Source organism: Callospermophilus lateralis, chromosome 4 (assembly GCF_048772815.1).
Source record: "Callospermophilus lateralis isolate mCalLat2 chromosome 4, mCalLat2.hap1, whole genome shotgun sequence".
Classification (NCBI taxonomy): Eukaryota; Metazoa; Chordata; class Mammalia; order Rodentia; family Sciuridae; genus Callospermophilus; species Callospermophilus lateralis.
The window spans coordinates 71,607,590-71,632,135 of NC_135308.1; the positions used below are offsets into that span (position 1 = coordinate 71,607,590).

Genomic DNA, 24,546 nt, shown 5'->3' on the forward strand with positions numbered 1-24,546 from the left:
CTTTCTTTCTTTAAGAACTATTTAGAGTTTGGAAGGTGAGCTGTTAAAAAAGCTGTTGCATTTACAACTCTGTGGGAAAATTAGGACTTTCTTCTTTTGTACAATCAAAACAAAATGCAGAAATATATTATTATTATTCCTGACGTGGTTTTTGTTTTGTTTTATTTTCAGCCCTGCAGATGAATCCATGACCTTGGGGGTATTAGGCAAGTGCTTCCCACTGAGCTAAATCTTTAACTACCAATATATTGTTATTCTTAACACTAATTGTAAATTGTTATTATCGTGTTCCTAAGGTAAATATTTTAAACATGATCTTATTAAATATTTTTGTTAATTAAATACCACTTTTGATTTATTTGACACTCCAAAGTGTCTCATAAATTTTTATTTGTAAAAGGTTTTATTCAGCTTTCCAGTGGTATAAAAATGAAAAGGAAAAGGTAAGCAGAGATTAATAAGTATATATTCTGTAATTCTTGGACAAATGAAAGGCATCTTTGATTTGTTTCAGGTAAAGAATGTGGTTGGTACTATAAAGTAGAGAATTTATGGGATGGGGATGTAGCTTAGTGATGGAGCATGTACTTTGTACCCTTGAGGTTCTGGGTTTGATCTCCAGCACAGCAAAAAGCCAAAACTAAACCCAAAAGGCAATAGGAAAACAAAACAAACAGACAATACAATTAGAAATAGAGAGTTTCACAGTGTCTTTCTGCATCAGCGGTTTTAATGTGGGTTCTTAGTGGTGATCTACTGGTCAGATTACTATGTTTTACTGCTCTCTAGATTCTGGCCTAGTGAAATCTGTGCTCAGACATCCTCCCCAATCTCTTTCTTGATCCAGTCCACATAACTGAGTAGTTTGGTGTAGAAGCCATATCCTTTACTGCATCCGATGCCCCAGGATACGATGCCCGTAGCCACCCAGCGATCGCTGTTGGTATCCCTCACTGCAAAAACACCTCCGCTGTCCCCCTGGCAGGCATCCTGTTTTAGAGATGGGTCCCCCGTACAGAACATGTTTTGAGAAAACACATCGTTACTCTGTTTTTCCTGGAGCCACCTCTCACATGCCTTTCGATCAGCTACAGGTAAGCGGACAAACCTGAGGTCGTTAGCAATCCTCTCCTCTGTTATCCCAAAGCCACTGACATAGCCCATGAGATCTTTATCATAGAAGGTCTCATTGTCAGGGAGGCAGATGGGGAGGATGTTGGGGCCCAGGGTGACACTGTTTTCAAGCTCCAGCAGGGCAATGTCCCCCTCAAAACTGTGGGACTCGTCCTGACGATAGTCTGGGTGGACGATGACCCTGTGGACAGGGTGATTTCCCAATTTCTGGATCTCCTCCACATTTGTGTGGCCCAGAAACACATCCTTGGTGACATTTTCCTGTGCGTTGTGGTCCTTGGGGAAGAGAGTGTGGGCAGCTGTGAGGATCCAGCGGTCACCCAGCAGGGCCCCGCCCCCTCGCCCGTAGATGACCGTGTACGCCTGCCAGGGGAAGTTGCCCAGCTGCGCTTTTTGCCCTCCAATGATGCGCTGCTTCTGTTGCACAGGGTTGACGGGCTTCCCACACACTAGAGAGGAGAGACAGGAGGACAAGACCAGTCAGCCCGGGTCCTGCCCCCGCCTCCCTCCTGTGGCCAGTCAGTTCCCTTCCTCCCTTCTGTTTGATTCTTGCCCATTTTCTTTCTCCTCTCTTCCTACACCCTGTTCTTGGACTTATTGTGGGCAGTTTCTCCTCTTCTTGTCTATTTCTTCCTGGGATTTCTCTTATATTTATTCCCTGATTTCCCATCGGTGAAAATGCTAGCGCATCAGGACTGGGTCCAGTTCTCTGTGCCTTTCTTACTTTCTCCTGGTACATTTCTCCTCGTCTCTGTATTATTCTCCTTTGCCCTTACTCCTCATCTCTGGTTTTTACTTCCAGCTAAAGTATCTCTTTCCTGACTCGGGTCTCCTTTCTCTGTGCCATGCTTCTTCTGGGGTCGGGCAGGGCTGCTTTAGATATCAAGGATGGCCCCAGAGGGTTTCCACTCACCTGGCAAACACCGAGGGATTTTCTCTCCTTCCTGTTCATTCTTCCAGATGCCCTGGGCTGTGCAGGTGTACAACCCTGAGGGTGGGAAGGGTAAGAAAGCCAGGTTGCAGAAGCCAGTGAGCACTGACTGTGTTGTTATAGGGAGATGGGAGATAAGGAACCAACACAGATGAGGATGAAAGTTAAACTGTTCAAATATATAAGGATAAAATATCAAAAATGTTAAGAGGCTCTTACATATATTTTTGTTTTAAGGTCAAGTGGAAAAAAATTAGAGTACTTAACTACATGTCTAATGTGAGGCCTATTTGTGCAAGTAGTCATAAAACCAAAGAAATATATCCAAATCTTATCAGTGAGGCTTTTTTTGGTACTGGGGATTGAATCCAGGGATACTTAACCACTGAGCTACGTCCCCATCCTTTTGTATTTTTTACTTGAAGACGGGGTTTCACTAAGTTGCTTAGGACCTTGCTGAATTGCTAAGGCTCTAACTGATCCTGCCTCAGCCTCTGGAATTATAGGCATGTGCCCCCATGCCCAGTTAGTGACACATCTTGGTAGTGGGATTGCAGATAATTATGGTAGCTACTTTTTTTTTTTTTTTGGTACTGAAATTGAACTTAGGGGCACTCAAATACTAAGTCACAACCCCAGCCCTATTTTGCATTTTATTTAGAGACAGGGTGTCACTGAGTTGCTTAGCACCTCGATTTGCTGAAGCTGGCTTTGAACTCATGATCCTCCTGCCTCAGCTTCACTAGCTACTGGGATTACAGGTGTGTGCCACTTGCCCAGCATTAGCTACTTTTTTTGCTTGTTGGCAATGTACCATGCTTTTGGCTAAGCATTTTGTCTGCATTATCTCATTTATGTGCCACCAGTGATACTTTCAGGTACATATTATCTTCAATTTATACAGATGTGGAAACTGAGTTTAAATAATTTGCACAAGGTCAAAATATTCTTTTATTTATTTATTGGTATCGGGGATAGAACCCAGGAATGATTTACCACAGAGCTGCATCTCTAACCCTTTTAATATTTTATTTTGAAACATGGTCTCACTAAGTTGTTTAGGGTCTCATTAAATTGTTGAGGCTTGCCTTAAACTTGTGATCCTCCTATTTCAGCCTCCAAAGTCTCTGGGATCGATCACAGAAGTACACCACTATGCTTAGCAGGATCACAGAATTACTAAGCACCAGAACTAACATGAATAGGGAGAGATGTCTGACTCCAAAGCCCATCTCTTAATGCATACCATACATAACCTAGTTTTTTTTTTTTTTTTTTTTTTACGCATTTTAAACCTATTTTAATGAATGCTGTTTTGGCTTTTTTTTTTTTAACAGTGCTGGGGATGGAACTCAGGGCCCCTCATACTTTTTTTTTTTTTTTTTTTTTTTTGTACCAAGGATTGAACACGGGGGTACTCGACCACTGAGCCACATCCCCAGCCCTATTTTGTATTTTATTTAGAGTCTCACTAAGTTGCTTAGTGCCTCACTTTGGCTGATGCTGGCTTTGAACTTGCAATCCTCTTGTCTCAGCCCCCCAAGCTACTGGGATTATAGGCGTGTGCCACTGTGTCCAGCTCCTTCACACGTTAGGCAAGTGCTTTGCCATTGAGCTATACCCCCAACCTTGATTTTTTTTTTTAAGTTTTCAAGATACCCATAGATGATTTTGAGAGTCATTAAGTAAACCTAAATGAAAAAAATCACAATATTCACCCTGGGTGGGAAGAATGGAGGGACAAGTCTCACTGAAACTGTAGTGGTGATGATGGTAATGGTGGTCACAGTGGTGGTGATGATAGTAGTGGTAGTGTTGGTGGTGATGGTGGAATTGGTATTGACAATGGTGGTATTGGTAATGGTACTGGTGGTGTTGGTGGTGTTGGTGGTGTTGATGATGGGAGTATTGGTATGGTAATGGTGATGGTGGTGTGTGTATTGGTTTTCGTAGTGATGGTAATAATGATGATTGTGGCAATGATGTTGCTGGTAATAATGGTGGTGGTGGTGATTGTGGTGTTGGCATTGGTAATGATGATGGTATGCATACCCTTGGTGCTGGTAATGATGGTGATGGTAATGATGCTGGTGGCGATGGTGGTGGTGGTGATGTTATTGTTGGTAAGGATGGTATTGGTATTGTTAGCAATAATGTTTATGGTGGTGTCTGTGCTAGTGTTGGTGCTGTTGTGGTGATGATAGTGTTGTTACAAGTAGTGATAGTGACTGTGGTGATGATAGTAGTGGTGGTGAAAAGGAAACGACAGTTTATGAAGTTCAAATCTTTCTCTTTGCATCAGCTCAGGTACCACCTTCTTCAAAACTAATAGACTTTTCGGGGCTGGGGATGTGGCTCAAGCGGTAGCACGCTTGCCTGGCATGCATGTGGCCCGGGTTCGATCCTCAGCACCACATACAAGCAAAGATGTTGTGTCCGCCGAAAACTAAAAAATAAACATTAAAAAAAAATTCTCTCTCTAATAGACTTTTCGGACTGTAATTTCAGTAGAAGCCAGTGTCCTGGGAAGATATGTTAGCATACATTCCCTAGGGATTCCACCGGACGACATCTCAGACATCCCAAGAAGATGTAAAGGAGAGAGGACTGTCATTGGCATCAGTTCCTACCTCGTGCGTTCTCGTTGCTGCCAGGTTTGGTCTGCATCTTATAATATGGCTCATGGCAGTAGTACTGGATTTGGGCCTCGTAGGTGTTCACCCCATTTCTGGTGATGTAATTGAAGTCCCCATTAGACAGGCTTCGGGGCTGCCCACAGTCCTTGACTAGGGGAGAACACAAGATTGTGTGAGAACTGAGAATGACTGCCCTGGAGCTTCAGTAGGGGGAATGTAAGTTGTCTGCCTGCAAAACAGAGTGAGAAACTTAGATAAATACAGTCAGTGAGGAGGGCACTTGCAAAAGACAGGAGTTGGATGGGGTGACATTTGGTTCTGGTAGAGCCCATTGATCTTGAGGAGATGGGGCTGAGTGGTTCCTAAGATGGGCCATAAGCTTCAAAGAGCAAGTCACAGGGAGGGGCTCTTGGAGAGCGCCTAGCCTGTACCCCCTCTTTCCTTCGCAGCTCAGGTCTCCAAAGCTGGGAGGTCCCCAATGGAAGACACACCCCTGAATTGTGACTTACTCTTGCACCTGGGCATGGCACGATGCCATGTGCCATCATCCTGGCAGACAGCTGTGAAGGACAGCAGTGCCTGGTTCCCCTGTTTGGGCAAAGGTGAGAGGTGCTGTTAGTACCAGGAGACAGGCAGCTGTCCTTCCCCACACAGGAGCAGTAGGGAGTTTCAAGTCGGCTTTTGAGCTCTCAGACCTGGGGTCCCCCATAGGGCCCATCATGGCCTCCTGCCTTCTTCAAAACTACTACTTTTCAGACTGTAATTTCTCACTAGCCAGATCTCTCAGCCCAGAGCCACAGATGGTATACCGACTCACAAAGCAGAAAGTTGGACCCAATAAGCTTCTCTCCAGACTCTTGCCTGTTCTCACTAAACCCTACGATTTAAAATTTCAAAACAAGAAAACAAACAATAAAATCCACAAGTCAGGATGAGTTTTTGTAATTGAAAGAAAAAAACTTCGCCTTAGAGTAAACCAATGCTTCTCTCTCCCTAGAATTCCCTGTATCACATTTTCTTTCCCAGATTATAGTATTTCTTTCCTTTCTTTCATCACTGGGAATTGAATCTACTATTGAGCTACATTTCCAGCTCTTTTTAATTTTTTTTTTTATTTTTTAGTTGTTGATGTACTTTTATTTTATTTGCTTATTTATATGTGGTGCTAGGAATTGAACCCAGTGCTTCACATGTATGAGGTCAGCACTCTACCACTGAGCTATAACTCCAACCCTTCTATATATATTTTAAATTGTTGATGGGCCTTTATTTTATTTATTTATATGTGGTGCTGAGAATTGAACCCAGTGTTTCACACATGCAAGGTAAGCACTCTACTACTGAGCCACAACCCCGAGCCCCTCTAGCACTTTTTAATTTTTATTTATTTTGATATTGGGGATTGAACCTGGGGGCACTTAACCACTGAACTTACCTCCCCAGTCCTTTTTTAAATTTTTAAATTTTGATACAGGGTGTTGTTGAGTTGCTGAGAGTCTTGTTAAGTTGCTAAGGCTGGCCTTAAACTTGTGATCCTCCTACCTCAGCCTCCTGATTTGTTGGGATTACAGGTGTGGGCCACTATGCCCAGCCAGTTGTAGATTTCATTTCATTTCATTTATTATTATTTTGGGTACCAGGAATTGAACCCAGGATTGCTTAACCACTTAGCTACATCCTCAGCCCTTTTCATTTTTCATTTTGAAACAGTCTTGCTAAGTCGCTAAGGGCTTGCTAAGTTGCTGAGGCTGGCTTTGAACCTGCAATCCTCCTGCTTCAGCCTTCTGAGTCACTGAGATTACTGGCACCACCATTCCTTGCCAATTGTTTATTTTTAAAAAGTAGCACAAGTTTTTGTGAAAATGGCCCATCGACAAAACCATATTCTCTCTTGAGTCTGCAAAGCTGAGGACAGGTCAGTGGGCCTGGGATGAAACATCAATATGCAGAAAAGAGCCCTGGAGCAGGAGTAGGAGATTTGGGTCCCAGTCCCTACCGTACCAAATCATTACGTGATGCTAAATAAGTCACCATATCTCTACCCTGCCTTTTCTGCCAAGAGTTATCGGACTAGATCACTAATCCTTAAACTTGTCTGCATATTAGATCACCTTGGGTGGATTTAAATAATCCTAATACCCAAGATGCACTATAGACTCATGGAATCAAGAGTCTCTTGTGGGGGACCTAACATTGGTATTTTAAAAACTCTCTTGAGTGCAGTCAAGAGTGAGAGCTGGTAGATCAGGTGACTCTTCAGCTCAAACCTTGATGATTCCAGTTGTGTGAGAGTCTAGGGTTGTTGTGGACCTACCCGTTGGAATCCTCCTGAGACACTGGATTGACTTTCTCTCCTCAGCCTGAGGCTCTTACCTCCACGAGCTGGTAGCCTTGTTTGCAAGTGGCGATGAAGTAGTCGCGGAACTGGTACTGAGGCTGTAGTTTCTGGATGATGGTGAACTCATCCAGGGGCTTGGGCTGGGGACACTTGATAACTGTTGAGGAGACCAGTGGGCATGGTTATTTCAGAGCCACTTGATTTTCTTTTTCCCCACTCTCTCTCCCCATTGCTGGCCAGTAAGGGAGGTCCCCGTGAAGCTTATTTTCATTTTTTGTTTATTTATTTATTTGGTTCTTGTGTTGGAACCCAGGGCTTTCTGCATGCTAAGCATAAGCTCTACACTGAACTCTGGCTGCAGTCTAGGAAGCTTACTGTCAGTGGTATAGTGCAGCTTCCAGCCCCTGCTGTCCCCCGACTCATCCGTGAAGAACAGCAGATCCACGGCATTGCTGCTGGTGTCAAGGTCAGGAGGTCTTTGGTTCCCACAGAACTCGCCCAAGTTCTTTCCATTAGCATAGATCTGATGGGGGAGGAGAGAGGGTTATTTCTCCAGCTAGGACATTTTTTAGACAGGGATGCCTGGGTGTGAGCCTGTTGACCAGGGAGGTGGTGGTGGTGGAATCTTGCCTTGTGTATATTTTCAGCTGAAGGTCACTTCCAGATTTGTGGGAACCTACCCAGCCTTTGTAAGGTGCTGGTCATCCCTCCCTCTTTGCCAGAGGATCCAGGAGCATAATGGGACAAGAAGAGCCAAGTGGATATGGGGAGAAGAAGGGGTCTTTCAGTGGGGTAGGGACCTGTACCTGGAGCTGGTCATAGGGGCAGTGCACTTGCTGGTGGTCGTCAATTTCAAAAGGCTCCAGGAACTTGATGTGAAGGGTGAGGCCCCGTTCTACCCGGATGCTGTAGTTGCAGCGCAGCTCAGGGGGGTAGGGCCGGGGGTACTCCAGGCTGGAGATGTAGCCGGATGGCTCTGTGTACAGCCCACTGCTGCACTCAGCTGTGAGATCAGAGCCAGAAGGGGTCACCAGGGTCTCTTGGGGTGGAGCAAGCTCCTGCTCTGTCCCTGTCTCCCTGTCTCCCTCCCGTGCCCACCTCAGTTTACCTTGGCAGGAATGCCCATCCTTCTGAAGCTCATAGCCTGGATGGCAGGAACAGAAGTAGCCACCAATGTAGTTATGACATAGGTGCTGGCACTGGGGCTGGGAGTCCTCCTCTGCTGAGTTGTGCTGGGAAGCACATTCATCGAGGTCTGGAAGAGATTCCAGAAAGAAGTGTTGAATTTCCGCTGGGAGACCTCTGCAGTGGCTTTGGTCTTAGAGAGGTCAGTCACCAGGGGCCTAGAGATACAGTCAGTTCCTGACCACCTGGACCTCCAGGTCTTTCTAATGCTTTATAGGAATTGCCCAATGGGAACAGAGCCCAGGTTGACAGGCCTCTTTTGAATAAAGCTCTCTTGAAGGAAGAACAAGGAAAGCCAGGCTTTTGGCTCCTTGGAATTCAAGATTCCTTTTTTCTATCCCCCATTCAACGTGGCTGAGGCCAGAATCAAGGACTCCCTCGGGCCACTCACCCACAGCGTGATAGTAGGCCAGGAAGCCCTTGTAGAACATGATGGTCCCATTCTCCTCATTGGAAAAGTCTGTGTGGAAAGTCAGCAGCATCTTGGTCCCTTGGGATAAAAATTCTTTCTTCCCTGGGGGGTTGCCCAGTGCAGACCCCAGCTGCCCACAGAACCTCCCCAGATCTTTCTTATCAGCGGAGACCTGGTGGAGGAAGGACATGGGGTAGGAAGAAGCTCTGTGGAGGAATTGCTTCCCATGTGACAGGTTGGGGAAAGTCCTCCTCTCTCGCCCCAGAGAGAATCATGCCCCACAATGGCTCCAGCTGGTCACTGCTTGCTGGACTCTGGCTGCTGCAATGTCCCAGGTGACTGATGTTCATGTGTCTGCCTGAGTCTCCCTGTGACCAACTCTTTGCATGTCCTCTTGTGCCTACTACCTCACTTCTCCTGTTTTATGCTCCCCCAGTGGATTGCAGGTCTCTCTTCATTCCCACCACTTCCTGTGCCCTTCTTCCACTGGAATTCTGGTCACCTCTGCCCAGCCTTTATCATTCCCTCATTCCTAGAACCTAAACTGGTCTTTACTTTCTGACTTCTTGTTTCACCTCATCTTATCCAAGCCATTCACACCCTCTGGATATACCCAGTTGAATACAAGCTCCTGGGGCTCACCAGCCTTAGCTGATTTTCCAACCTCTCAAAGGCAGGAGACGTGCCTCACTGTCACTGCCACCAACCCTTCCCTCCCTTGCAGGCTCGCTAAGTCCTCTGTACTAGGAAGAGACACCATTTTCATGTTTTTCTCTCATATCCTTCAGGCTGTCACCTGGGAATGGTAGTTAGAGGAAATTCACGGGCTTTGCTTGAATCCAGAATCTTATTTTTGCTGGAAATAGAAAGACAGGACCGGGAAGGAAACCCCCTTGGTTACAGAGATGAGGGAACTGAGTCCACCATCCTTGCCGAAGGCTGTACTCATACACACATTTCTTTTTCTCATGTTGATGAGGCAGGCAGCCATGGAGATATCCTCCATGAGAAGGGAAACTGAGGCATGGCTGTTTCCCAAAGACTACTAGCTAGTCAGCAGATTGGAGGTTTGTCTGACTCTTGTAGACTGAACCTCCTGGGAATGGGGCTGTGGCTCTGAGGGCTTTACAACCTGTGGGTACCCCATTTACAGAATCACCTGGTTTGCAGAACTCCACTTGGCACCTGCTCTTACAGGGCTGGGGTGGTGTTGGGGGTGGGCATGCTGTCCAGGGTGGTTAAGGCACGAGCCTGAGCATCCAGAAGGGGCTAGGACCTTCCCCCCTCTGCCCTCCCAATCTGACTCCTACCTTGACATAGTCATAGAAACAGCCTTCAGAAGGCTCCACGTCAAAATGCCAGAAGACGAGTTTCACTCTGTATCCCTTGGGGACTGTGATCACAGTGGTTGTCTCAAAGTTGTTGGGGTAAGGCTTGGGGTACAGAGGGGAAGTAACTTCCCCAAAAAGCTTCTGAGGGATGGGGGTGGAGACTCCTGCCCTGCAGAACAGGGCTGGCACCAAGAGGAAGAAGAGCCACCTGGCAAAAAGGAAAAGGGTGTCTGTGGAGGTGGAGGGGTGCAGCACCCTTGCTATTTAGGCATTGGCTGGGGTGGGGGACAGGATGGCCATATTTCTCTGCCTTATCCCCTCTGTCCATTTCTAGACCTAATAGAGATGCTCTTGGTGGGGGTAGGTGGGGCAGGGGGCTTGGCCTCTGCAGTTGTTGCATCCCTCCCAGGGCAGTGTCCAGTCCAGAGGTCACCACATTCTCATCGTGCTCCCTCCCCAGCCTTCTCCCCTGCCCTGCCCCCTCCATCCCCTTCTCTTCCCGGAATAAGGTTGGCTTGGGACCAGTCAATTGAGGGTGAGGGTTTCCAAACATGGCTCTCTTAAAGGACTCGCAAAGGTTCAGCCTCTGGGAGAAACTCTTCATGGAGTCTGGGAAACACACATGGGGGATCCTCCTCCTGGGAAGATCTCAATGATCCCAAAAACAAAAGAAGGGGAAGACCATATTGGCTTACAAATGTAAGGACTCCTCTGGTCCGCTAGAGGAGGGATAAGGGTATGTGTTCATGTGTGTACATATATGTGTGCATTGGGATAGATGAGGTATACAAGTGGGGAAGGGTGTTTCTGTCTCCCTGAATAAATCTGGATACAGGCTTGCCTCCTATGCCCAAGCTTCTCCCCCCAACTTGGTGCCCATTAGCCTTACTCACATTTCTCAAGGCCCGTTTGTGTTTGGGTCCTCAGCTCTCCTGACAGCGTCTTGATGCACTGTGTGTTGAGGGAGACCGCAGTTGTGCAGAGGAGGGAAGGGGGAGGGAATGATTGTGGAGGTGGAGGGGGGACCATTCCCGGAGGAATGTTGTAGGGAATGAACTATTTGCATAATCAAAAAAAAAAAAAAAAAATCTGAGTTTCCACTTTGTTTTGTTTTGGTTTTGAAATCCCTGGTAGTGGCGCCACCTGCTGGTACATTTGGGGAAGAGCTGTGGAGGGAGGTGGATCTGAATTTTTAAGGATCAGGAAGACTTTGGTTGGAACTTCAGACACTTCAGTTTCTAAATCTGATCAATATTTCTTCAAAGACTTTCCTAGGAGCTTCTGCTGTATTTTCAAAATTCCTATTGAATAGGAAAACAGGGAATCACAGACTGTTGGGGACTCCTTTTTTTTGGGCTGCCTCTTTGCTTCCTTCTTTTCTCCTTCCTTCCTTCCCTCCTTCCCTTTCTTTTTTCAAGACTGGGGATTGAACCCAAGGCCTTATGCATACTAGGCAAGTGCTTTATCACTAAGCTACAACCTCAGTCCCTTTTTAAAATCTTATTTTGAGACAGGTTCTCGCTAATTTGATCAGACTGATCTGGAACGTACAATCCTCCTGCCTCAGCCTCCTGAGTAGCAGGGATTACAGATGCATCACCACAAAGTCTGTTCTTTTCTATTGACCCTGTTCTTCCTGTCCTTATTCACCCATCAGCCCTTGTCCAGGAGCACCCAGGGTTAAATGCCTGGAATGAAGTGACAGGAACAGTGGTGTAGGGGAGGGCCTGTAGGAGTGGCCAGAGGGAAATGGGTTTGGTTGTGTTGGGGCCCTGGCCTCTTTTACTCATGAATGACACTTAGGTGGAGAAGGAGGGTTATTATATCAGGTGACCCTAAAGCAGTATTAAGTGGTGAAATCCTCCCTCCCACCTCAGTGATCACAGGCTTGCCAACTTTCCTTTTAGAAAAATGGGGATAGCTTCGGAGGGGCAAGAAAAGTTCTCTTTCCTCAGCATCTGGTCAAGTTTGAGTCCTGATGATTACAGTTGCTTAGTGCTTAAGCAAAAGGGTGTGGCTGCAGAGCAAGAGTGACTTGGTCTTTTTTGAGAGGAAGCCTGGCCTCTGGGATAGCTCTCCTGTCCACCAGGACATGGGTGTACTGTTTTCAATTTTTGCTCTTTGGGGGAGTCTTTTGTCATCAACTCTGCATGGCTCCAAATACCCTGTAGCACTGTGTCCCATAGGAGGCTCAGCCTGCAGAGCAGCCCTCCTAGTTCCTATACCTTTGTAGGCTGTCCTGCCTATTTTCCTTGTGATATTGACTTCTTCATCACTCCATGCATCTGCCTACCCACCTACTCATCCTACTTAATGTGCTAAGCATTTTGCCAGACAGTGGATTGCAAGCACTCACCAAGATGGGCCAGTTGCCCATTTGGCAGTGACCAAGTCATTACCAAATGCAGTTAGAGAGCAGGCACATGGAAAATGCAAGAATAACCAAAGTTTAGAGGCTTTACACACCAGGCTTATGTGTTGGAGTTGAAAACTGAATCTGGTAGCAGGACTGATTTAATAATGACATGGCCTATGGACCTGTCGATCAGGAAAGACAAAAGATAGGGAGAAGGAGATGGTCCAGATCAGAACATGAGGAGAAAGGGGAATTTTTGTCTATCATAATTACAATTGTAATTGCGCAATAGTATCCTAATAGCAGTGTGTGTGTGTTATGTTCATAGTGGGGGCAGGGAGAACAGGTGAGGAGGGAACAATATAAGAAGGTAAGTCTTAGCTGAAATTTTCTCATTCATCCTAGGAATTCCGATTTCTGTCTTGGTGTCATGTAACATCCTAGGGGTTCTGAGTTCTGTTCTGTCATGCAATATGACTAGAAAATGACAAACCTGGACCTTATCCACTTAGACCCCTACCTCCACTCTGCCTACCTGTTCAAAATAACCATCACTTACATGTTTTTGGTATGCCTTTGCCATATACCAAGAATAGAAGAAAGAGCCAGATGAAGATTGTGCCTGCATTTATTTAAGATATTATTATATTGTTCATTCCTTTTAGGACTTGGTTCTAGAGAAAATAAATTTCTTTCTTTTTTTTTCTTTTCTTTTTGGTACTGGGATTGAACCCAGGGGCACTTTATCACTGAGTTACATTCTCAGCCCTTTTAATTTTTTACTCTGACACAGGGTCTCATTAAGTTGCTGAGGCTGGCCTTGAACTTATGATCTTCTTGCCTCAGCTTCCCCAGTCTTTAAGATTACAAGCTTATGCCACTGTGCTCCACAAAAAAGTTTCTTTCTTAAAATAATGGTAGATTTGCTGTGTTTATATCTCTATAATTCATCATCCATATCTATTCCTCTAGATTTGGATCATCCTCACCATCTTTAGTTATAGTTTTATATGTATAGATTTGGAGCTAGACATAGACCTAAATCTACATTTAGAGATATAAATAGATACAGATCTAGACATTCCCACATGGATATAGATATCTATTTTTGCCATGGTAGGGAGAAACTCATATCATTTTTAATAAAAAACTTAAAAAAATAAGTAAAATGAAATAAATAAAAATGACACATGCTCCCTAAATTTAAAAAAAATAGCCAATACAGAATGGGGGAGAAATGAACAGCCAAAATCATATCACTCAAAACACCTCTGTTTATTTATCTTTTTCTTTTTCTTTTTAATATTTTTTTTTCAGAGTAGAAATTAGAAGTTTATTAAAGGACAGCAGAAAAGACTTCTCCCGGAGGAAGAAGGGGACCTAAGAGGTGGAATCCGTGGAAGTGCGGTTGTCTCTCCATTTTATAGTTCTTTCAGTCTCTGATTAATATTTTGAGGTTTTTTTTTCTCCCAGTATTGGGGATCCAGCCGAGGTGCTTATCCTCCTGTCTCAGCCTCTCCAGTAGTTTGGATTAAAGGCATGGGACTCCATGCCCACCTGAGAACATTTTTATTGTCTTTTGAACTGCCTATAGGTTTATAAAATAGAAGCAGAAGTAACCATATGTATGTACAACTTTGAATCCTGTTGTTTTGCCAGGATAAATATAACCTTTGACCATATGGGAACTTGACTTTCAACACTAACAAATTTGTTCTCTGTTTCATGTTATTCATTTTCTATTTCCACTGAATAGTTGTATTTTACTTTTTGTATTCCACTATAAAGCACCTCAAACCATTACTAAAAATTAAAGAGCTGGTCTTCTCTGGGTAGCTGTACCTTCATGATGAGAGGGGCACCAACCAGGCTGTCTGCAGGAACTTCCAATCCAGCACCAGGCTCACCTAGGTGTTTGCATGGGACATGCCAGCAGCAAGGGTGAGCAGGTGATGCCATCTACATAGAAGCAAGGCCTCTCAGGGAGGGAGAATCTGTGAGGATGTAGGGACTGGAACAAGGAGCGGGGTGATGTGGTAGGTCTTGGGGAGAACTGGGAGGATCTTGGCATCCTGAAGGAGCACAGCCTCTGCAGTCAAACACCAGCTGTGGGACTAACACAGGTCACCGTAGCTCGCTGAACCTCAGCTTCCTCATTTGTAAGATGTGGATAATAGCACATTCTTTACTTAGTGTGAGGACTAAGTAAAATAACATGTGAGGCACCTGGCACAGAGAAGACGTCAAACAAAAAAGGGGATATTTTGATAATTACATCTAGGAGTTGTAGTAGGTGATGAAGCCCATAGCTTGAATATTTGAAGGTCAATTAAAGGGTCTTTGGAATAGTTCAGGAAAAAAAATGCAGTTTTGGGAGGGGGGTACAGGGGATTGAACCCAGAAGTGCTTGACTACTGAGCCACATCCCCAGCCCTTTTAAATATTTTATTTAAAGACAGGGTCTCACTGAGTTGCTTAGGGCCTTGCTAAATTGCTGAGGCTGGCTTCAAACTCATGATCCTTACAAAATTGCACTTTAGACCCTTTCCTCCATATTTCCTCTGCATAGGGATGAGAAGGTGACTTGTCCATAGGTGATTACAGGAGAGGCTGCGTCAGCAGATGAAGCAATGCCAAGGATGCCAAAGACATGCACGGTGAGTGCTGAGAGATGTCCAGAGCTTGCTTCCCTGGTGCAAACATGCAGGAAGATGGGGAGAAGGGGGCTGTGGGGTGCTGCTTCCTGTTTGGGACGGTTTAGGTTGATGGGAGAGGATTTCTCTCCCATGTGCTGACTTAAATAGGGGTTAAATAGGGGTTATGACTTAATACTTAAATAGGGGTTCCCTGCTTCTCCCTCCAGGGCTCCGGCCTCATCCCCAACCCTCTCTTGACTGCAACCTCCACAGTGTTGACTGGTCACTGCTCAATTGTTCCAGGGTCAGTCCTTGCTGTCCATCACTCCTTTGATCCAGTCCACGTAGTTGAGTACTTTGGTGTAGAAGCCGTACCCCTTGCCACACCCAATGCCCCAGGATACGATGCCTGTGGCCACCCAGCGATGGGTGCGATCATCCCATACCACATAGACACTACCACTGTCCCCCTGGCAGACACTGTTCATCTGCATCTTATCCCCAACACAGAACATGTTGTCAGAAAACACCTCAGTTCGATGCCTCTCCCGGAGCCAGGCCTCACAGACCTCCCTTGGAGCGACGGGAAGCCTTGAGTATTTCAGCTCCTCAGTTAACCAGCCCATCTCCACACCAAACCCACTGACGTAGCCCCACAGACCATCAAGGTAGAGGCTCTCGTTGTCAGGCAGACAGACTGGGAGGAGGTGGGGGCCCAGGGGGACGCTGTGCTGGAGCTCCAGGAGGGCGATGTCCCCACTGAAGTTGTGGGACTCGTTCTGATGGTAGTCTGGGTGCACAAAGACCCGGCGGACAGGGTAGTTTCCCACTTTCAGCATCTCAGCTATGTCTGTGTGGCCCAGGAACACATTCACGCTCTGGTTCTTCCTGAGGCAGATGCTGTCCTTAGGCTGGATGGTGTGGGCAGCAGTGAGGATCCATCTGTCGCCCAGTAGGGCCCCGCCCCCACGCCCATAGATGCTGGTGAAGGCTTGCCAGGGGAAGTTGCCCAGTTTAGCTTTGGAAGAACCCAGGATCTTTGGGTTCTGGGAAATGGGGGTGACTGGCTGTCCACAGACTGGGAGAGAGAGACGGAGAAGGGAACAATCAGCCCTGCTACCAGACACATGGATTACAGCTCTGCTCTGTGAGTGTTGTGGTGGATGCATAAAGAAGGCCCCAGGTATGGCTCTGCATGGGATCAGGACCTTATGATGACACAGACCCATGAGTGTAGACCACAGAGACTGATGGAAGCAGTGAGTCAACTCTGACACTACTGGGCACATAACCTGTATGGGACTCAGGACAGTGGACTGAGAGGTGGGGAGCCTAGATCAGCACTTTTGGGACTGACTCTGTGGAGCTCCCTTTCCTGCCTCCTCGGCCATATTTAAGCCATTCCTCTAGACTCTTGGTGGGACTACCCCTGGGCCACATCATGGTGCCAGCAGAGTTTGTCTTTAGTACCTCTTGCCTGTTTTCTATGTCATTTCCTAATTTGTATCATGTGCGTCTTCTGTCCTCCAACCTACTCCCTGAGCAGGAAACTTCAGGCTTGCCCTATGGTTTTCTGTGGATCCTATTGGATTTGGAAGGTAATGCTTTGGTTGAAAATGTGGCCAGGTGCAGTGGTGCACACCTGTAATCCCAGCAACTTGGGAAGCTGAGGAAGGAAGATGGCAAGTTCAAGGCCAGCCTTAGTAACCTAGTGAGACTCCAAGCAACTTAGTGAGACCTTGTCTCAAAATAAAAAATAAAAAGGGCTGGGGATGTGGCTCAGTAGTAAAGTACCCCTGGATTCCACCCCCCAGTACTGGAAAAACAAAAGTGAATTACAAGTGATGGGTTTGAACTTTCATATTGCTGGTGAGATGTAAAATGTGGCAGCTGCTATGAAACACAGTTTGATGGTTCCCCAAAAAGTTAAAGATGGAATTATCTTATGATCCAGCCACTTCATTCATATCAGTATTATTCATAATAGACAAAAGTGGAAAGAAGGGACTGGGCTGTAGCTCAGTGGCAGAGCACTTGTCTAGCACATGTGAGGCACTGGGTGATCCTTAGCACTGAATAAAAATAAACAAATAAAATAAAGGCATACTGTCCATCTACAACTACAAAAAAAATTAAAAAGTGAAAATAATCCACATGACATGCCCATCAGTTGATATATGGATAAATAAAATGTGGTATATAGGCACAAATGGATATTATTTAACTATAAAAAGACTGAGGGCATAGCATGGTGGTGCTCAACGGTAATAAGAGCAGCTCAGGAGGCTGAGGCAGGAGGAAATTCAAAGCCAGCCTCAGCAATTTAGTGAGGCCCTACGCAACTTAGTGAAACCCTGTCTTTATATAAGTAAATAAAAAGAGCTGGGATGTGGCTTAGTGATTAAGCACCCGTGGGTTCAATCCCTGGTATCAAAAAAGAAAACAAAAAAGTATAAAAGGAATGAAGTCCCCTGTGGAGCACAGTGGTGCACGCCTGTAATCCCAGCAGCTCAGGAGGCTGAGGCAGGAGGATCCTGAATTCAAAGTCAGCTTCAGAAAAAGCAAAGCACTAAGCAACTGAGTGAGACCCTGTCTCTAATATAAAATACAAAATAGGGCTGGGGATGTGGCTCAGTGGTCCAGTGTTCCCGAGTTCAATCCCCCTGTACCACTGCTCCCTGAAAAAGAATAAAGTACTGCTACAAAGTATACATATTATAACATTGATGAACCTTGAAAACATTATACTAAGTGGGAGAAGCCAGACACATATTGTGTGATTCTACTTGTATGAGATGTCCAGAATAAACAAATCTACAGAGACAGAAAGTAGATGAGTGGTTTCCAGGGGATGGAGGAACAGAGAGTTAGAGGTACTGGGTTTTTCAGATGGAGGATGGTGGAAATGTTCTGGAATTAGTGGTATTGTTTTTATAAAATCTACTGAATTGTACACTTCAAAATGGTTAAAATGGTGAATTTTGTCTCAGTTAAAAAAAAAAAAGGTAGAGGGCTAGGGCATAGCTTACTGGTTAGAGCACTTGTCTAGCATGTACAAGGTCCTGGGCTTGAAACTTGGCACCCTTCCCAACACACACACACACACACACACACACACACACACACACACACACACAGTCTGCCACAGTGTAGCATCTAGGCAGGAAGATTTTGGGAGGGCAGGCAGAAAGCCTGTCTGTACCCTTAAATACATACAAAGAGAATTTTCTCTTATTTCAACTTTCCTTTTCTTCCTCATTCACTCACCCAACTGTTTATCCTCTTGTGCTTTTCTTTTCTCAGACATAATTTGACCCTTGAAGAATAAGGGACAAGCTCCTTGGATCTTCTTTTCTGGGCCTTCCTAATTTCCTCCTCACCTTCTGTTCTCACACCTCTCTCTCTCTCTCTTTCTCTCTCTCTCTTTTTTTGTGGTCCCAGGGATTGAACCTAGGGGCACTTGAATTCTGAGCCACATCCCCAGCCCTTTTTATTTTGCGATAGGATCTCGCTAAGTTGATCAGGACCTGACTAAACTGCTGAGGCTGGCTTTGAGTTTGTGATCCTCCAGTCTCAGCCTCCCAAGGCGCTGGGATTACAGGCGTGCACCACCATGCTCATCTACTCTCATCTCCCCTTTCTACCCCAAGGCTTTCCTTTAGTCCCTGTGTCCCACAGGTCAAGTTACAGCTGAGGCTTGTTTGGGAATGACCATGAGAACAGCACTGGACAGGTAACTACTCACCAGGTACACACTGAGGAATCTCCACCCCGTCCTGTCTGTCCTTCCAGGTCCCCCAGGATGGGCAGCTGAGTGTCCCTGAGGAGCAAAATGGGGGTTGGGAGCAAAGAAGCAGACTCGGAACTGGAAGGTGTCAGGCTAACAGATTAGGTCCTTTGAGGGCCTCAGTAGGTCTTTGGGTGGGAGTGAGGCAGATGGAAATTGCTTATTCAGCAGATGGGGACTCACCCGCTGGCACTGCCTGATAATAGGGTTCCTGGCAGTGTCTATGGATCTTGGAGGAGTTGGCTCCCGGTGCAATGATGGGTTCAGAGCCTCCACTGGCCTGGTTGATGGGCTGACTGCAGCTCACAACTATAGGAAAATAGCTGTCATTAGGCCTCACACAGACTTGCAAAGTGGCAACTCAGGAACTGGTTCTGGCCATAACTATATTTTGTTTGACTTGAACAGTGCTTTTTAAAAAGTATTCGAAGGCCAGGTGCCATGGCACATACCTGTAATCCCAGCAACTCTGGAAGCTGAGGCAGAAGGATGGCAAGTTTGAGACCAGCCTCAGCAACTTAGTGAGACCATGTCTCAAAATAAAATATAAAAAGGGGCTATAGATGTACCTCAGTGGTAGAGCACACCTTGGTTCAATCCCCAGTACCCCCCCCCCAAAAAAAATTGAGCTAGCTCTTACTGATTGTCAACATGCAAAGACTTCAAAAATAACTGTGGCTAAGTGGGATATGGGGGAGACAAAGACTTCCAAAATGGTTGGTGGGAGTGTAAATCAGTAAAACCTTTATGGAGGGGAATTTAACAATACCAAAAATAAAAATGCAAGTCTTTTTTGACCGACCATTTCAATTTCTAAGACTTAAAGATGCTCTCTTACACACACTCAGAAATGTATATGTAAGGCTATCCACATCATCACTGTTTATGGCAGTAAAATATCTATCAGCAGAGAATTGATTAAATAATTATGACATGTCAATCAAAGGGATATTCTGTGATCATTAAAAAGGAATGAGTCAATGCTAATTCTATGCATGTGGAATGATTGTTAAGATACAGCAAGTGAGAGGGTGGAATTGTTGCTCAATGGTAGAACGCTTGCCTGGCATGTGTGAGGCACTGGGTTTGATTCTCATCACCACATATAAATAAATAAAATGCAGGTCCCTTGACAACTAACTAACTAAATAATTAAATAATTTTTAAGAAAGATATAGCAAGTGAAAAAACAATTTAGAACATTGTATTTAGTATGTAACACACACACACAATGTATCTTCAAAGTGTATAGAATATTTTGGAAGAATATCCAGGAAATGGAAAGCAAAGTTGTTTCTGGAGAAAGTAACCAGGAACTAAGGGCCAGAGATCAGAGGAACACTTATCACACTATCTACTGTGTTTTTGCCTTTTAATTTAACACATGGAAGTACTTTTTTTAAAAAAAAAGTCTGAGTCACCATTTGAAAAATCTAGAATTTTACTTAAAACTCTTTTTGGCGTCTCTTGATCTGTAAATACTGGGACTGTAAATCTGCCTGGAAACAATGGCTGGAGCTAAGCAACGATTTCCCCTTAATTGGGCTGCTTGCTAGTAGGGTCAAGAATGGGGCAAAGATGGGGTCCACCCAGATGTCCCTGAACCCCTAGCCTCAGCAGTCACTCCTTCAAGATACCAGTATAGTGGCACCCCCTACTCCACAGAAAATTTTAATTAAGCTTCTCCAGAGACCCTCACCATAATTGTTCTTAGACTATCAGCAAGAATTTCTGCAAACGAGTTTCAAAAGTGGTTAAGCTTCCTATTTCCTGCTGCTCTATCTTGTGGGCCCGGAGGAGATCAGCACTCCAGATGTTGAGAACCCCTTTACTAGTTTTTCACAACATTTATGGGCTATCTAGTGTAGTAAATTTTCTAGTCTAAAATTACATATGATTGTAAGAGTTTTTAGGTGGAAAGTGTGTTTACGAAAGCAGAGTTCGATGAAGGAAGCACAGGCTCCTTTAACACAGCCTCTAGCCTTAACCAGGAAGCCTTCACAGGGCTGTTTACATTTCAAAGGAAAGCAGTTAGATTCTGGGGAAAGTCTTTTTTTTGGGGGGGGAGGGTACTCAGGGGCACTTGACCACTGAGCCACATCCCCAGCCCTATTTTGTATTTTATTTAGAGACAGGGTCTCATTAAATTGCTTAGCTTCTTGCTTTTGCTGAGGCTGGCTTTGAACTGGATCCTCGGAGCCCCTGGGATTACAGGCCTATGCCACCACTGGTGGGGGTGGGGGTGGGGGGGTGGAGCAGGGGTGGGGGTGGGGGTGGGGGGGTGGGGGGGCGGGGAGTGAGGGGTATCCAAAAGAGTAGATGAGTAGATGGTGCTGGTGCTAATTAGGTTCCTTGGAAAAACCAGCTGGTGGGGTGTGGGGAGGGAGAAGGGGAGGCAACTGTCCCTTTCCCAGGCACTGATTTTCACAGAGAGTGTCCTAGAGTTATTTTTGTATCCAGGCTTGGGTTGATTGCCCAGAACAATAGAAAAAACCTACTTTTATGTGGACTTCTGCAGATTGTGAGTCTCTGAGCTCCCCCTCCCCCTATACACTGGGTATGAAGTTTTAAACATTTCTGAACTTTGGGTTCAGAGAAATTAACTGATTTAGGTGAAAGCCTTCCTCTGGACCTGGGCTACAGCCAATACTGCTTCCTGCTGATTCCTCAGTGTCCAGCTTCATCTGTCCTACAACACCGGGACCATAGCTGGGGACAGAGGCTCTCTCCCCGCACCCAAGGAGGGATACTCACCCACAGCTTGGAAGAGGGCCAGAAAGACCTTGTGGAGATGGGTGGTCTTGTCTTTGGAGGAAGAGTGTGCATGGAAGGTCAGCCGAAATCTCCTCCCTGAGGACACAAACTCCCCCTGACCAGGGGGGCTGCCCAGAGAGGAGCCCTGCTTACCACAGAGCTGGCTCAGATCCATCCTGCTAGCTGAGATCTGAAAGGAAGACACGGAGGAGTGAGAGGTCAGGTAAGTATGCAGTGAGTCTGCACCACTGGTGGCACAGAGTCACTTCTGGGTTAGTTGGTGTGTGACTCCAGTTCCACCTAGAAGGTCTGCACCTCTCTGGCACTCAAAGGCCACACTTTCTTTTTCTTTTTCTTTTTTTTTTTTGGTACTGGGAATTGAACCCAGAGGCACTTAACCACTGGGCCACATTCCCAGGCCTTTTTAATACTTTATTTAGAGACAGGGTCTCCCTGAGTTGCTTAGGACCTCACTAAGTTGCTGACTCTGGCTTTGAATTTGCTATCCTCCTGCTTCAGCCTCCCAAGCTGCTGGGATCACAGGCGGGTGCCACAGCGCCTAGTTTGTGCCTCAGTATTTTGAGAAAAGCTGTACATTCCTGGATAAGAGTTTGGAAGAAATTAAGGAATTTGGAGCCCGACCCCACAATATGTAGATCGGAGCCAACTTTTTCTTCTATCAGACGCAGAGTCTCTGATTTGATATCAAGCTCCTTGATCCATTTTGAGTTAACTTTTGTGCATGGCAAGAGAAGGGAATTCAGTTTCATTTTGTTGCATATGGATTTCCAGTTTTCCCAGCACCATTTGTTGAAGATGCTATCCTTCCTCCATTGCATGCTTTTAGCCCCTTTATCAAATATAAGATAGTTGTAACTTAGTGGATTAGTCTCTGTGTCCTCTATTCTGTACCATTGGACCACCCGCCTGTGTATTAGTTTCAGGGAGAACTAAGCAAACTAAAAGTTGAAACAAAACCCAACAACCTTCCCACCCTTAGAGAACTCCATGTCATTACTGACTCCTGGGAAACCCAAAAGTTGGAGAAGGAAATATAATACTATGTGTACAAATGTGAAATAATAAATATAGATTCAACTAATAATGATAACATTGATAAACTGGGAAAATCGGGCAAGGGAAATGTGGATGGTGAAGGTCTAAGAAAGATAAAACCAATCCTTATTTTCTATGGTTGGAATTAATAGGAAATGAGAAATAATGAAAAATGAATAATAGACTAAAATTGAAAAGTGAGTAATAGACTGAAAATGAACAATGCATAACATAATAAGCATTATTCATATATATGAAGGTAAATACCAAATGAAACCGTTACATGAATTGGAAAGGATTGCTCCTGTGGAGCAGCATTTCAGGGGCGGGCAAGAGGAGTAGACTGCAGACTGCTATTTCTCATTAGAAGCCTTGAAAGACCCTGCTTAAAAAAAAAAAAAAATGTGTGCATGATTTATTTTAATATGAACAAAATTTAAGCCAAAAGACAATATGAAGTACTGTTCTAAAAATGTCCTCATTCTGAATAATGCCCATGCCCTAAGAAGTCTTGGGGTATCTTCGCCAAGGTAAACTTTTCCCAGGGACTCAACAATAGTTGATGTGTGAGTCCTTGACCTTTTCCTCTAGAGCTGCAATGTTTATGTTTCCTTTTGTAAGTCTAAAATGCAAGACCTGTCCTGCCACTTTCTCTTTTGTCCTCCAGCACTCAGATAGTAGCCAGGGACAGAGACACTGGTAGGAAGCCATGTTTTGGGTAGACTGCCACTTCCCTGACTTGCACTCTTCATCCCCCTGCCCCCCCCCCCAGATGCGAGATTCAGGGCAGATTCACCTCCCACTGCCCCTGGGAGTCTCCCTCCCCAGGGTCCCTGAAAGCCCTCTCCCCGAGCTCACTGTGACAGAATCCCCTTCTGGAAATGGCTCCAAGTCGAAGTCCTGGAAGACTAACCTCACAGTAAAACCCTCTGGAGCCTCAGTGCTGCTCTCTTGGCCTTTAAGATATGGCTTTGGGTACCCAGGGGATGTCAGCTCCTGGGGGAGTCACTAGGCCAAGGGCATAGAGCCCTGTGTGGGGTAAGACTGGAGGACTCCCCAGAGGAGGAGCCAGCACCTGTGAGTAGGGGAGGCCATGGATTTATGAAGGTAACATATATCCATGGCCAAGTGACAATAAGGAATAGGAAGGCCTGTGGCAAAGGCAGGGCCAGTAGCTTTGGCCTCAGCCCTTGAGGCCTGGCCACTTCCTGTCTACTCCCTCATTATTACCCTTTCCTCACCCAATTCCTACAGCCTCCCATTCAGCCTGAGCTGCAGAACTCAGTTTTCCACCCTCTGAGGACATTGCCATTGCTCGTCTCCCTGGAGAGTCTCATCTGCAGAAGGGCTGCCTTCTGCCTGGATCTGAAGCAGCAATGAGGGTACAAGAGGGGGACATTTAAATGTTTCCTGTTCAGAGCATTAAGCCTGACCAGCTCCAGGGAAGAAGGCTGCTAGAGGCCATAAGCAAACTCCAGTTCCCTCCGGACTAACTGCTCTGTGCGTGTGTGCTGTGCGTGGGCTGTGTGTACATAGGCTGCGTGTGTCCTATCCCCCCTCTCCTCACCCTTTTCCTCTTCCAGGCCTCTCCCCAGGGCACACTCACATCTTGCCTGGGCAGCTTGTGGAGGGAGGGCTTCTCCAGAGATAGCTCCCCAACTCTGGGACCAGCCATCTGGGACCAGACATCTGGAACCTGCTAGAGGACTTGGCCCAGGCCAGGGAACAGGAGGAGGGGCTGGAGAAGGCCCTGTGGGGAGGAGGGAGAAGTTACTGGAAATGAGTTGAGTAACTAGTTCCCTTTTTCTAATTCTCTGGGTTGAGTGCCACCTGCTGTCCAATAGCTCATCCACCACAACTGGGAAAAACAATCTCTAAAACCATGCTGGCCTTCAGGCATCAGAGTGGAGGGCACCACCTTTTGACACTTTTTTGATTTTTGTACACAGTAAAAATTAGTTTTTACTGTATGTGTATCACATGTGGTATG

General features: G+C 45.7%; 2 protein-coding genes across 2 annotated transcripts; both read right to left on the minus strand.

Annotated features, from left to right (window-relative positions):
* Nucleotides 1-348: 348 nt before the first annotated feature.
* On the minus strand, nucleotides 349-10,994 carry C1r (complement C1r). Its single transcript, XM_076852611.1, has 11 exons — nucleotides 10,861-10,994; nucleotides 9,947-10,175; nucleotides 8,616-8,808; nucleotides 8,148-8,294; nucleotides 7,846-8,042; nucleotides 7,415-7,562; nucleotides 7,075-7,196; nucleotides 5,211-5,289; nucleotides 4,696-4,851; nucleotides 2,048-2,122; nucleotides 349-1,583 (listed from the first exon to the last, which is right to left on the minus strand). Coding segments are annotated over exons 1-11 (2,118 nt in total). The 5' UTR covers nucleotides 10,863-10,994; the 3' UTR covers nucleotides 349-813.
* Nucleotides 10,995-14,914: 3,920 nt separating this feature from the next.
* LOC143396664 (complement C1r subcomponent-like protein) lies at nucleotides 14,915-24,243 on the minus strand. The gene is made up of 5 exons (XM_076852612.1): nucleotides 24,163-24,243; nucleotides 21,501-21,690; nucleotides 18,930-19,055; nucleotides 18,705-18,779; nucleotides 14,915-16,037 (listed from the first exon to the last, which is right to left on the minus strand). Exons 1-5 carry the CDS (start codon nucleotides 24,229-24,231, stop codon nucleotides 15,265-15,267), a joined length of 1,233 nt encoding a protein of 410 aa, XP_076708727.1. The 5' UTR covers nucleotides 24,232-24,243; the 3' UTR covers nucleotides 14,915-15,264.
* Nucleotides 24,244-24,546: the final 303 nt, after the last annotated feature.